We start from the raw sequence: 13,840 nt of genomic DNA on the forward strand, positions 1-13,840 counted from the left end.
CATCTGCCTTTCCGTTCTCTACCTCCACGTGGTCCAATTTGTTTAGCTCCCACATACAAATGAGAACATGTGATATTTTTTCTTTCTGTGCCTGGCATATTTTACTTAAGATAGTGACCTTGAGTTCCATCCATGTTGCTATGAATGACATTATTTCATTCATCTTTTTTTTTTTTTTTTTTTTTTGAGACAGAGTTTCACTCTTGTTGCCCAGGCTGGAGTGCAATGGCGCACGCAGTCTTGGCACACTGCAACCTCTGCCTCCCGGGTTGAAATGATTCTCCTGCCTCAGCCTCCCAAGTAGCTGGGATTACAGGGATGCACCATCACGCCCAACTAATTTTGTATTTTTAGTACAGATGGGTTTTCTCCATGTTGGTCAGGCTGGTCTCGAACTCCCGACTTCAGGTGATCCACCCGACTTGGCCTCCCAAAGTGCTGAGATTACAGGAGTGAGCCACTGTGTCTGACCTATTTTATTCTTTTTAATGACCAAATAGTATTCGATTGTGTATAAATACCTTAGTTTCTTTATCTGTTCATCTGTTGATGGACACAGAGGTTGATCCTCTATATTTCTGTTGTGAACAGTGCTGAAATAAACATGTGAATGCAGGTATTCCTTTGATATATTGATTTCTTTTCCCTCGGGTAGATAGCCAGCAGTGGGGTACTGGATTGAATGGTAATTCTATTTTAGTTTTTTGAGAAATATCCATACTGTTTTCCATAGTGGCTATACTAGTTTACATTCCCACAGTGTATAAAAGTTCTTTATCTCTGCATCATTGCCAACATCTGTTCATAGCCATTCTGACTGTAAGATGATATCTCATTGTCGTTTTGCTTTGCATTTCTGTGACAGTTAGTGATGTTGAGGATTTTTTCATATATCTGTTGGACATTTGATTGTCTTTTTCTGAGAAACGTCTATTCATGTTCTTTGCCCACTTTAAAAAAAAAATAGTGGACAGGATCTTGTTATGTTGCCCAGATTGGTTTTGAACTCCTGGGCTCAAAGAATTCTCCCACCTTGGCCTCTCAAAGTGCTTAGCATTGAAGGTGTGAGCTACCATGCTCAGCCAACTTTGCCCACTTTTTAAAGAGATTGTTTTTTCCTGTTGAGTTGAGTTCCTTATATATTCTGGATATTAGTCTCCTGTTGGATGAATAGTTTGCAAATGTTTTCTCCCATTCAGCAGATTGTCTCTTCACTCTGCTGATTCTTTTGCTATGTAGAAACTTTTTAGTTCAATTAAGTCCCATTTGTCTATTTCTGTTTTTTTGTATGTGCTTTTGAGGACTTAATCATAAATTATTTGCCTAGACAATGTCCAAGAGAGGTTTCCCTAGGTTTTTGTCCAGTATTTTTTTTTTTTTTGATACGGAGTTTCGCTCTTGTTACCCAGGCTGGAGTGCAATGGCGCGATCTCAGCTCACCGCAACCTCCGCCTCCTGGGTTCAGGCAATTCTCCTGCCTCAGCCTCCTGAGTAGCTGGGATTACAGGCACACGCCACCGTGCCCAGCTCATTTTTTGTATTTTTAGTAGAGACGGGGTTTCACCATGTTGACCAGGATGGTCTCGATCTCTTGACCTCGTGATCCACCCGCCTTGGCCTCCCAAAGTGCTGGGATTACAGGCGTGAGCCACTGTGCCCGGCTTGTCCAGTATTTTTGTAGTTTCATGTCTTATGTTTAAGTCTTTAATCCATCTTGACTTGATTTTTGTATATGGTGAAAGATAGGGGTCCAGTTTTATTCTTCTGCATGTGGCTATCCAATTTTCCCAGCACCATTGATTGAAGGAGATGTCCTTTTCCCAATGTAAGCTCTTTTCAGCTTTGTCAAAGATCAGTTGGCTTAAGTGTATGGCTTTATTTCTGGGTTCTCTATTCTGTTTCATTTGTCAGTGTGTCAATTTTTATACAAATACCATGCTGTTTGGTTACTATAGCCTTATAATATATTTTGAAGTCAGGTAATATGATGCCTCCAGCTTTGTTCTTCTTGTTCTTACATTGGCTATTTGAGCTTTTTGGTTGCATGTGAATTTTAGTATTGTTTTTAATAGTTCTATAAAAAATTAATGTTTTTTTTTGAGACAGAGTCTCACTCAGCCACCCAGGCTGGAGTGCAACGGCATATTCTCAGCTCACTGCAACCTCTGCTTCTCAGGTTCAAGAGATTCCCCTGCCTCAGCCTCCTCAGTAGCTAGGATTACCAGCACGCACCACCACGTCCAGCTATTTTTTTTTTTTTTTTGGTATTTTTAGTAGAGACAGGGTTTCACCATGTTGGCCAGGCTGGTCTCAAACTCCTGACCTCAGGTGATCTGCCTGCCTCAGTTTCCCAAAGTGCTGGGATTACAGGCGTGAGCCACCTTGCCTGGCCAGTTTTCAAAGATCTTCAAAAAATAATTGTTGGAGGATAATTCTCTGTGGATTTCTAGTGTTTTAGTACATCTTGTGGGCAAGATGCTGACTGCCCTTTGTTCTAAACTATCTTTTCAAGGGATATTTAAAGACACACAAACAAACACAATTGAACAACAGTAAAGAACAGGCAAAGCCAAGTATGGTGCCATGCTTCCTGTACAGCCTGCAGACCGTGAGCCAATTAAACATCTTTTCTTTATAAATTACCCAGCCTCAGGTATTTCTTTATAGCAATACAAGTATAGGCCAACACATAGGAATGTGCTAAGTTATTTTTGCTAAAACACAACTTAGTATTATGCAGCAATGCAACCAGTTTTGGAAATCGGAAATATATGAAACTGCTCCTATTTATATTTTTATTTTTACTTTTTTTTTTTTTTTTGAGGCAGGGTCTTGTTCTGTCACCCAGGCTGGAAGTTCAGTGGCACAAACTTGGCTCATTGCAACCTCTACCTCCTGGGCTCAAGTGATCCTTGCACTTCAGCCTCTTAAGTAGCAGGACTACAGGCATGCACCACCACATCTAGCTAAGTTTTGTATTATTATTATTATGTTTTTTGGGTAGACACAGGGCTTCGCCATGTTGCCCAGGATGGTCTCTTTGAACTCCTAGGCTCAAGCAGTCCACTTGTCTGGGCCTCCCAAAGTGCTCAGATTACAGGCATGAGCCACCATGCCTGGCCCCTCTTTTACTTAAAAATAGCTTCTGTTTGTTATTCAATTGGATAAGGTAGGAGTAGAAGATTACTGTCTCAGAGGACTCATAATATTTATAGCTAATTGTGAAATTTAAACCATAAAACTATAGAGTATAAGTGCTATAAATGTAAAATTTAAGATTTAGGATTGCTCATCTTCTGAGTCTCTTAAGATAAAAAGTGGTAAATCATTGTTTTATTGTTTTAAATACACTGCATTTTTTAGAGCAGTTTTAGGTTTATAGAAGAGTTGATGATCAGAAAGCATAGAGAGTTCCCATATACCCTCTCCCCAAACCCCAGTTCCCTATTATTAACATATGGCATTAATGTGGTATATTTATTACAATTAATGAACCAATGTTGATACACTATTAGTAACTAAAATCCATAGTTTGCAAGGGTTTACCCTTTGTATTGTATAGTTCTATGGATTTGGACAAATGTACAATAACGTGTATCCACTGTTATAGTATCATACAGAAAAATCCCCTGTGTACCATCTATTCACCCCTCCCCTATTCCCCTAGAAACCTTTGGCAGCCACTGATCCTTTTGTTTTTATTTATTTTTCTTTTTTCCCCCTCTACTTAACAATATCTCTTATATGGAACCACTGATCTTCTTACTGTCCTATAGTTTTGCCTTTGCCAGAATGTCATATAGTAGGAATCCCATAGTATGGAATAATGTAGTATATACTGTATTCCATTGTATATGGGCACCACACTGTGTATCCATTTACCCTGTCAGATACAGTAAGTTCCTCTTCAAAGGTCTGGCTTGTTAACTTCCCTGTACTTTGTTCTTAAGATCAACTTCCTTGTACTTTCCCACTCCTAGTTACCTGTTCTGTAAACTACCCCTCCCGCCACAACGGCTCTTCCTGCCGAAACTGCCCATCCTGCCACTGTAACCCACATCCCTCCTCTTGTTTAAAATAGCCAACTGGGATTAGTTTAGATTGTGTGGTCCAACCCCAGCCAACGGGGATAAGACACAGAAGCAAGGACCAGCTGCATTAATAAAAACCCCTTCCCTCCTTTGTTTGGTACACTCTTGAGACCATGCCAGGCGCGAGCAGCGCCCTTCTGCAGAAGTAAATTTGCCTTGCTGAGAAATCTTTCATTCAAGTGCTCATTTCCTTTGTGGCTCTGAGTTTTTATTTCCATTAATTCTTTGAAGGACTTCTTGCTTGCTTCCAAGGTTTGGCCGTTATGAATAAAGCTGTTATAAACATTTGTGTAACGATTTTTGTGTAATATAAGTTTTCAACTTATTTGGGTGAATATCTAGAAGCTCGACTGCTGAATAGTGTAGTATGTTTAGCTTTTTAAGAAACTGCCAAGCTGTCTTCCAAAGTGGCAGTATTGAGGTAGAAGTTATTAAGAAATTGTTTTAGGCAGATAGAGAGGAAAAAACGGGTCCTTGGAAGATTTTTTGCAGCTCTTGTCTAGCATAAAAGCCCTGAGTGTTAGACCCTGGCCGGCAACCTTTGATATGCAAATGCAAGCCTTTAGAAACTCACCCAACATGGCAGTTCCCACCTTTGTCCTCTTATCCTTGCCTCCATATGTGCCTAGCAGCATGACCGCCCCCACATATCCCCACGTTATGTGGAACATCATGGTGCCCTGTATTTACCTATTAAAAGGCTAGGGTGTTAGGGCTAATTTTTTTCCTGGGCTACATGAGTGACATGTCTGGTCAAACCAATCCCCTGATCCCTATGCAAATCAAACAATGCTTCCTCCAGCCGTGAAATATAGCTGGCTGATATTATGTGAAAGCAAGGTTCTGTCTCTCAGCTTTGGAGCTCCCCCTCCCTCTCTCTCTGTACAGGGGAGCTACTTCTTTCTTTCTTCCTCCTCCTTTCTTGCCTATTAAACTCCCTGTTCCTTAAAGCTACTCCAGGTGTGTCCGTGTCGTTTTTTCTTTTCTTTTCTTTCTTTTTTTTTTTTTGAGATGGAGTTTTGCTCTTGTTGCCCAGGCTGGAGTGCAGTGGTGTGGTCTCGGCTCACTGCAACCTCTGCCTCCCAGGTTCAAGCAGTGCTACTGCCTCAGCCTCCCAACTAGCTGGGATTACAGGCATGTGCCACCATGCCAGGCTAATTTTGTATTTTTAGTAGAGATGGAGTTTCTCCACGTTGGTCAGGCTGGTCTCGAACTCCTGACCTCAGATGATCCAGCTGCCTTGGCCTCCCAAAGTGCTGGGATTACAGGCGTAAGCTGCCGCGCCCAGCCTACTGAAACTCTTCTTAACTTCTTAGCTAGCAGAGGATATAAGGTTTTAAAACCCAAGGCTCAACTCCGCAAAACCTCGGTAATGTACCTAGGCTTAGTGCTATCTGAAGGGATCAGAGCATTGGGGGAAGATAGGATTAAGCCTATCTCCTCCTTCCCCCTCCCAAAACCCTCAAGCAACCTAGAAGATTTTTGGGTATTACAGGATTCCATAGGCTATGGATACCTGGGTATAATGAAGTAGTCCATCCCTTATATAACCTCATAAAAGAAACTTGGGGAGCTAAAACTCATCTTTTAACCTGGGAACCTGAAGCTCAAAGGCCTTTGACCAGCTAAAGTGAGCCTTGCTCAAGGCACCAGCTCTCAGCCTTCCTGTAGAGAAGGCCTTCAATCTGTATATATCAGAAAGGAAGGGAATAGCCCTAGGAGTTTTAACACAGGCCCAAGGACCAGCTCAAGAGCCAGTAGGCTACCTAAGTAAGGAACTTGATATGGTGGTTAAAGAGTGGCCAACATGCCTCTGAGCCATTGCTTCAGTGGCTCTGCTGATCCCAGAAGTCTGCAAATTAACCCTGGGGAATGATTTAACTGTTTACAACCCACACAATGTGCAGGACTACTGTACTCTAGAGGAAGGCTTTGGATAACAGATATCCAAATCCTTAAATGTCAGGCCCTCCTGTTAGAGGGTTCCAACATCCAGTTAAAGGCTTGGTCTAGGGCCCGGCGCGGTGGCTCACGCCTGTAATCCCAGCACTTTGGGAGGCCGAGGCAGGTGGATCATGAGGTCAAGAGATCGAGACCATCCTGGTCAACATGGTGAAACCCCATCTCTACTAAAAATACAAAAAAAATTAGCTGGGCATGGTGGTGCATGCCTGTAGTCCCAGCTACTTGGGAGGCTGAGGCAGGAGAATTGCTTGAACCCAGGAGGCAGAGGTTGCAGTGAGCCGAGATCGTGCCATTGCACTCCAGCCTGGGTAACAAGAGCAAAACTCCATCTCAAAAAAAAAAAAAAAAAGACTTGGTCTAGCCTAAATCCAGCTACTTTCCTCCCTGAGGAGACTAGGGAACCTGAGCATAACTGAACAAGTCATAGTATAAACCTATGCAGACAGGGAGGATCTCAGGGAAACTCCCCTAGAGAATGCAGACTGGACTCTCTTCACAGATGGGAGCTCTTTACAAGGGATCTGCAAGGCAGCATATGCAGTAGTCATCTAAATGACATCATTGAAAGTGCATCTCTTCCTCTAGGCATAAGCACTCAATTAGCTGAGCTAATAGCTCTTACAAGAGGAACTGAATTAAGCAAAAGAAAGTTAGCTAATATTTACACTGACTCCAAGTATGCTTTTCTAGTTCTCCGTGCTCATGCGGCCATTTGGAAGGAAAGGCATTTTCTTACCACCAATGGCTATCCTATAAAATATCATCAGGAAATTATTAGGTTACTATCCTCAGTTTTCCTTCCACGAGAAACTGCAGTAATGCATTGTAGGGGACATCAAAAGGAAACAGATGAAGTAGCTGAAGGAAACAGATTAGCTGATCAGGCAGCTAAGTCAGAGGTAAAAAAGCCTCAAGACATCAACCCGCTTCAAACCCCTCTAGTCTGGGAAGGCTACATAAGAGGAATTAAACCTCAGTACTCCCCTACAGAAGCAGAACAGGCCACTTCTCAACAGTATTTGTTTCAACCCTCAGGATGGGGACAGTTGGAGGATGGCAAGCTCCACTTGCCAGCTTCTAGCCAATGGAAAGTCCTTGATTTCCTTCACCAAGATTTTCACCTTGGGAAAGGATAAGACGTATCAATGTGCCCAGAGATTGTTTTCAGGAGAGAATTTACTAAAAACAGTTAAGCAAGTTGTTAATGCTTGTGAAGTCTGTCTTAAAAATAATCCCCAAACATGTGACTCCTTCTTCCTCAAACCTAAAGAATAGGAGGTTATCCAGGGGAAGACTGGCAAATAGACTTCACCCACATGCCAAAGACAAAGGGTATCCAATATCTGCTGGTATGGGTAGACACCTTCACTAGCTGGGTAGAGGCATTTCCATGCTGTACAGAAAATGCCTCTGAGATAGATAATAAAAGTGTTAGTTAATGAAATATCTCCTTGCTTTGGTCTACCTAGGTATCTTCAAAGTGACAATGGACACTCATTTAAGGCAGCTGTCACACAAGGAGTCTCAAAAGCACTAGGCATAGAATACCATCTCCACTGTGCTTGGAGACCCCAATCCTCAAGAGAGGTAGAGAAAACTAATGATATTATCAAGAGACACCTCAGAAAATTATCCCAAGAAACTCACCTTCCTTGAGTCACTCTTCTTCCCATGGTCTTACGACAAATAAGAAATACCGCTTCAAAACTATGTCTTAGCCCTTTTGAGATGCTATATGGATGACCTTTCCTTACCAATGATTTTCTATTAGATCAAGAAAGCTCTGAGCTAGTCAAGCATGTAACTTCTCTGGCTCATTTCCAACAGGAATTAGCACAAGTAGCAAAGGCCTAACCCCAGGAAATTGGACCACCTCTATTTAACCCAGAAGATTTGGTACTGCTGAAGCCTCTCCCTCCTCTCTCTCTCTCCCTCCCTAAGCCCAAGCTGGGAAGGGCCTTACACTGTTCTTCTTCCAAACCCCCTGGCAATAAAAGTTACAGGAATAGACTCTTGGATACATCACACTCGAGTCAAAGCCTGGAAAGCTGAAGGAGCAACTCCTGAGAGCCCAGAGGAACAACCTGAATATCAATGTGAAGAAATAGGAACCTTAAGCTGAAAATCACAAAAGATGAGGAACAGAGTATAACTACTCACCTTACTCAGTCTCACCTCTACCTCACGAAATACTTTTTGCCATTTCTACCTCTCCTTTTAAGCCAAATATGACTATATACTATAGCACCCTCAGGGTGGAATATCGAACAAAGAATCTCAATTACTGTAGCAGTTTGCTTAATTACTAAGAGCTGGAATAACGGTTGTTAACCAGCAGTAAACATGAGTGTTTTACTAAGTCTGTTAGGATTTTTTATTGGACTTAGTAATACATCATACCCTTAGCTCCTATAATATCTGCTACGGCCCATTTCTACAACGAGACTAATTGTTGGATCTGTCCTGAGCAGATCACTTAGTTCAATGGCACTGGGAAACCTTACAATGACTCGGAACTCACCACTGTAGGGTTCCCTTTGTTGGCTTTACCTTTAACCCTTAAAGACATATCAGACATAAATGGAACATGGTATGGGAGCACTTTCGACTGGTGACTAACTCCTCTCAGGAAAAAATTCTGCCCCCAATGCCAAAGAACACTCTCCCCAAAGACAAACTTCACACCCTCAGGCTGGGAAAAGTGGACCAAGTAATAGCAAATGCCTCCTGCTGCTTTAGAAGTAAGGGGGAAGGACCATACTTGGGACATCTCAAATATTGTAACATCACATTTGTAATTGCTGAAAGTTCAAATATTTGGGGAGGATGCAACAAGGGTAATCTACAAGAATCAGAAGCCCTAGTACAGGGAGCTTTCAGAATCTAGCCTCTCCCATTAGCTGGAAGTCCCGATGGGAATGACATGTTCTAAATAAACACCTTGACTATAATGTAAAGAATAACACACGGGCCTTTCCAAACATGCGCCCTCATGGAACTCCAAACCCTTGTATGATGTTTGCTAATAGTAGCAGTTTACAAATCTGTGAGTGAATTGGAGACATCTGGACTGACAGCCTTTGCCACAGTGATCATCTGAGATATTGGCCAGGGCATATTATTTCTCTAATTTTTTAAAACTCCATTTGTCAGGTGGACCTTTTTCATTTAGCATGTCAAATTTCAAATGGCATCATAAGTGACTATCCTAAATATGGTTATCCTTATCTCAAGGATGTCCCTATTATATGTAAAGAAGAAAAATTTCTAAGATATGAGAAAAATTTGCCAGTGTCTCTCACAAGCCACAACTTAGAACTGTCTCTTCAAGGAGCAGGGCGATATCTTCTGTGTGGCTCTTGGATACACTTAATCCTCCCAAGAAAGTGGAATGGAATTTATAATGTAGTCGCAGTAGTTCCTGACTTATTATTATTGTAATTTTTTTTTTTTTTTGAGATGGAGTCTTGCTCTGTCTCCCAGGCTAGAGTGCAATTGTGCAATCTCTGCTCACTATGACCTCTGCCTCCTGGGTTCAAGTGATTCTCCTGCTTCAGCCTCCTAAGTATCTGGATTACAGGCACCCACCACCACACCCAGCTAATTTTTGTATTTTTAATAGAGATAGGGTTTCACCATGTTGGTCAGGCAGGTCTCAAACTCCTGACCTCAGGTGATCCACCCACCTTAGCTTCCCAAAGTGCTGGGGCTACACTTCCCAAAGTGCTAGGTGTGAGCCACCACACTTGGCCTCCTGACTTATTTTTTTTAAATTCCACTGAGATGGCAGCAGCATCTGGGGATATCCCTAACTTAGGCTTCTTTTCTAGAAACTGCACTATCTCAAATACACCAGACAAAGAGATATATCATTTCTATGCCCTCATATGGAGATTTAACTGAAAGGGCAGACTGGGAGGGCATGTACATGACAATCCCATTTTAGAAAAATCATGGATGAGAAATTCTATAGCTAGAAATCTATTCTGGTTTGCGGGCATCCCTCTCCTTGAAAGATCAATACTTAATATCTCTATTATGATGAAACAAGAATGGAATGCAACTGTAAGGGCCACAGAGACACAACAGCAATCTATAGACTCGTAGCCTCAGGAATAGCACAAAATAGATGAGACTTAGATGTCCTTAAGGCTGAAGTAGGAGGTACCTGTGCATTTTCTTCCTCCCTCCCTCTCTTTCTCTCTCCTTCCCTCCCTGCTCTTTCCCTTCCTTCCCTCCCTCCCTCCCTCCCTCCCTCCTTCCCTCCCTCCTTCCTTCCTTTCTCTCTCTCTCTTTCTTTTCTCTGTCACCCAGGCTGGAGTGCTATGGTGCAATCTTGACTCACTGCAACCTCCACCTCCCAGTTTCAAGCGATTCTCCTGCCTCAGCCTCCTGAGTAGCTGGGAATTCAGGCATGCACCACCAAGCTCAGCTAACTTTTGTATTTTTAGTAGAGATGGGGTTTCACCATGTTAGTCAGGCTAGTCTCGAACTCCTGACCTCATGATCTGTCTGCCTTGGCCTCCCAAAGTACTGGGATTACAGGCATGAGCCACTGTGCCTGGCCTCTTTTTTTTTTTCTTTTTTTCGAGAATGAGTTTCACTCTTGTTGCCCAAGCTGGAGTACAAATGGCATGATCTCGGCTCACTGCAACCTCCGCCATCCAGGTTCAAGTGCTTCTCCTGCCTCAGCCTCCCGAGTAGCTGGGATTACAGGCGCGCACCACCACACCCGGCTAATTTTTTGTATTTTTAGTAGAAACAGGGTTTCATCATGTTAGCCAGGCTGGTCTTGAACTCCTGACCTCAGGTGATCCTCCCGCCTCAGCCTCCCAAGGTGCTAGGATTACAGGCGTGAGCCACCGTGCCGGCTGTACCTATGCACTTTTAAGCGAAACATGTTTCTTCTGGATTAACACCTCTAGTAAAGTAGCGGAAAATCTACAGGTACTTAAAGATCAAATTAAAATTATTGACAGGCTCAGGGAAAATGCCAGCTTCAGCCCCCGGGTGGCTACAATCCTTTAATGAATTCCAGTCTTCTTTATGGAATTGGGTAACCCCTTTATTAAGCCCTTTCTTATTTATATGTCTTGTATTAATATTTGGATCCTGTATACTCAAGACTGTAACTCCAATTGTTTCTTCTCACCTAGAAGCAATTAAACTCCAAATGGTACTGCAAACTGAACAACGCATGGACACACTTTCTCCTGAGAACCCTTAGATTGACCCCAGGGGAAGCTCTAGCTGCTGTTCCCTATTTGTATTAATATAATTTTGCATTCCCATCAGAAATGTATCTCTTTAATTTGCATTTCTTTAATTAACAATATTCATGGCTGGGCATGGTAGCTCACACCTGTAATCCCAGCACTTTGGGAGGCTGAGGTGGGTGGATCACTTGAGGTTAGGAGTTCGAGACCAGCCTTGCCAACACGGTGAAACCCCATCTCTACTAAAACAGAAAAAATTAGCCAGGTGTGGTGGCAGGCGCCTGTAGTCCCAGCTACTCTGGAGGCTGAGGCAGGAGGATCGCTTGAATCCAGGAGGTGGAGGTTGTAGTGAGCTGAGATTGCACCACTGCACTCTAGACTGGGCGACAGAGTGAGACTCCATTTCAAAAAAAGCCAAAAACCAAAACACAACATTCATTCAACAAACATTTATTTGCACATTATGTACCAGGCTGTCATAGGCATTAGGGATACAGCTTTAAACAAAACAACATGGATTATCCTGGAGCACACATTCTAGTAACAATAAACAAACATAAACAAATTCGTAAAGAGCATGTTAGATTGTAAAAAGTGCTCTGGAGAAAAAGCTATATGGAGAAAAATAAAAGTCTTTGAGGGCCTCACTGACAGGGTATCGGACGCCAAAGCACCTGAAGAGGGTGAAGGGGAGCCATGCAAATAACTGGAGGAAGAAGTCTCCCAACCATGGCAATTGAAAAGACCTAAGTCAGGAGTGTGTCAGCAGTGTTCAGGGAATAGCAAACTGTCTAGCGTAGTTTCCTGGGAATAAGATGGGGTAGGAGAGGGTCTTGTAATGCCTTGTCAGCCATTATAACAGCTTTGGCTTTTTGTCAGATGTGAAGTTATTGGAGATTATAAGATTATAAAATGTCATAAAAGAGAGTGACAGGCGTGCCCAGAAGAGTGTTTGGGGAATAAACTTGCATGACAAAATGTTAGTTCTGGCAGGGCGCGGTGGCTCACGCCAGTAATCCTAGCTCCTAGAGCTTCGGGAGGCCGAGGCGGGAAGAGTTCGAAGTCCTTAAGCTCAGGAGTTCAAGAGCAACCTGAGCAACATAGTGAGACCACCTCCCTCCACCGCCATCTCTACAAAAAAATAAGAGAACAAAATTAGCCAGGCGTGATGGCGCGGGCCTGTGGTCCCAGGTACTTGCGAGGCTGAGACAGGAGAATCGCTGGAGCCGGGGAGGTGGAGGTTGCAGTGAACCGAGATAGAGCCACCGCACTCCAGCTTGGGCGACAGGGCGAGACCCCGTCTCAAAACAGAAAACAATACGAAACAAAATGTTAGTTCTTAGAAACGGAAACCCACGGTAGAGGCCCAAAGTTGTTTTGCGAAGAGAGACTGACAGGAAAGCCGAAGGAGTCCGCCCAAAAAGGTGGGGAGACGATCCCGCCGTGGGTGCCCCCTGGTGGATAAAAGGGTCGCTCGGAGAGCCGCTCTGCTCTTGAGACGGACTCAAACGGGGCACAAAACACTTATTCGGCGACTGTTCTGAGCGACAGGCTTCCGCAAAAATCGCCAAGGGCGGACCAGGATTTTCAAAAAGGCCGCGCCGGGGGCGGGACGAATAGGGACTGCACGTTAGCGCGGCAGCCCTGCGCCCACCCACCGGCCGGAAGAAACTGCCCGGAAGCGAAGGGCGGCGCCGGCGAGATGACGCAACAGGGGTCGCGCCGAGGGTGACGCGTGGCGTAAACCACACTGACGACCCGCGCCTGTCACCACCCCCCGGGGTTTGTAGCGGAGGTGGAGCGGGCGCCATGGCGGTTCTACTGGAGACCACTTTGGGCGACGTCGTCATCGACTTGTACACCGAGGAGCGGCCGCGTGGTGAGGCTTGAACCCTGCTCACCTGTCGCCGGGACCCCTGAGCTTGTCCCCCCACTTTCCCTTTTCTGCGCAGTCCAGGCTATAGATTGGTTGGAGCTCGAACTTCTGGGCTGCTAGTGTCTGCGACTGGGCTATTTTATTAACCTGCCTTGGCTAGAAAAGTTTATGTGACGAATTCGTTTGAGCCTTGGCAGCCCTTCTCCTGTATCTTGTGTTGGCCAGTCCGGTGGAGGGTGCTTTCGGTCATTAATTGCCTTTGGGAGCGTATGTGTCGGGGCGGGGGGGGCCTGTGAGTGTGATTCGAGCTGTACATACAATACCCATAGCTTTTGTGCCTTTACTATGTTTACTTGGGAGAGGAACACAGCAACTACTGCTTGATGCGTAGTCGGTTAAATCTTGAAGAAGGCAGGTAGGGTGTGCTTGGCGCAGCGAGTGTGGGCATCCGCCTGGATGGAAGAAGAGGTTGTCCGGAGTGTGAACTTGAGCCTTTGAGGCACTGGGCTAAGTCCTGGGCTTGGCTTCTTGCCTCTGAGGGTCTGATTTTCCGTTGGGGGAAATTGACATAGGAACCCGTTTTAGTTTTCTATGTGTTTTGGTAGAAGAATGTGTCAGTTGCCATGGAAACCAGAAGAGGGCGTCTTCTCGGGGCGGGGGGGGCGGGGGTGGGGAGAAGCAAAGCTTGCAAG

At 44.2% G+C, this 13,840-nt stretch overlaps 1 protein-coding gene across 1 annotated transcript in view; it reads left to right on the forward strand.

The window, feature by feature from the left end:
* The first annotated feature begins 13,044 nt into the window (after window positions 1-13,044).
* Window positions 13,045-13,840, forward strand: part of PPIL4 (peptidylprolyl isomerase like 4) — a 42,058-nt gene continuing 41,262 nt past the window's right edge. Inside the window, exon 1 of the mRNA XM_012452521.3 lies at window positions 13,045-13,151. Within this exon, the coding sequence (XP_012307944.2) occupies window positions 13,082-13,151 (70 nt within the window). The 5' untranslated portion in view covers window positions 13,045-13,081. The remainder of the gene's footprint in view (window positions 13,152-13,840) is intronic.

Source organism: Aotus nancymaae, unplaced genomic scaffold, assembly GCF_030222135.1.
Source record: "Aotus nancymaae isolate 86718 unplaced genomic scaffold, 86718_ANA_hifiasm-v0.15.2.pri h1tg000040l, whole genome shotgun sequence".
Lineage (NCBI taxonomy): Eukaryota > Metazoa > Chordata > Mammalia > Primates > Aotidae > Aotus > Aotus nancymaae.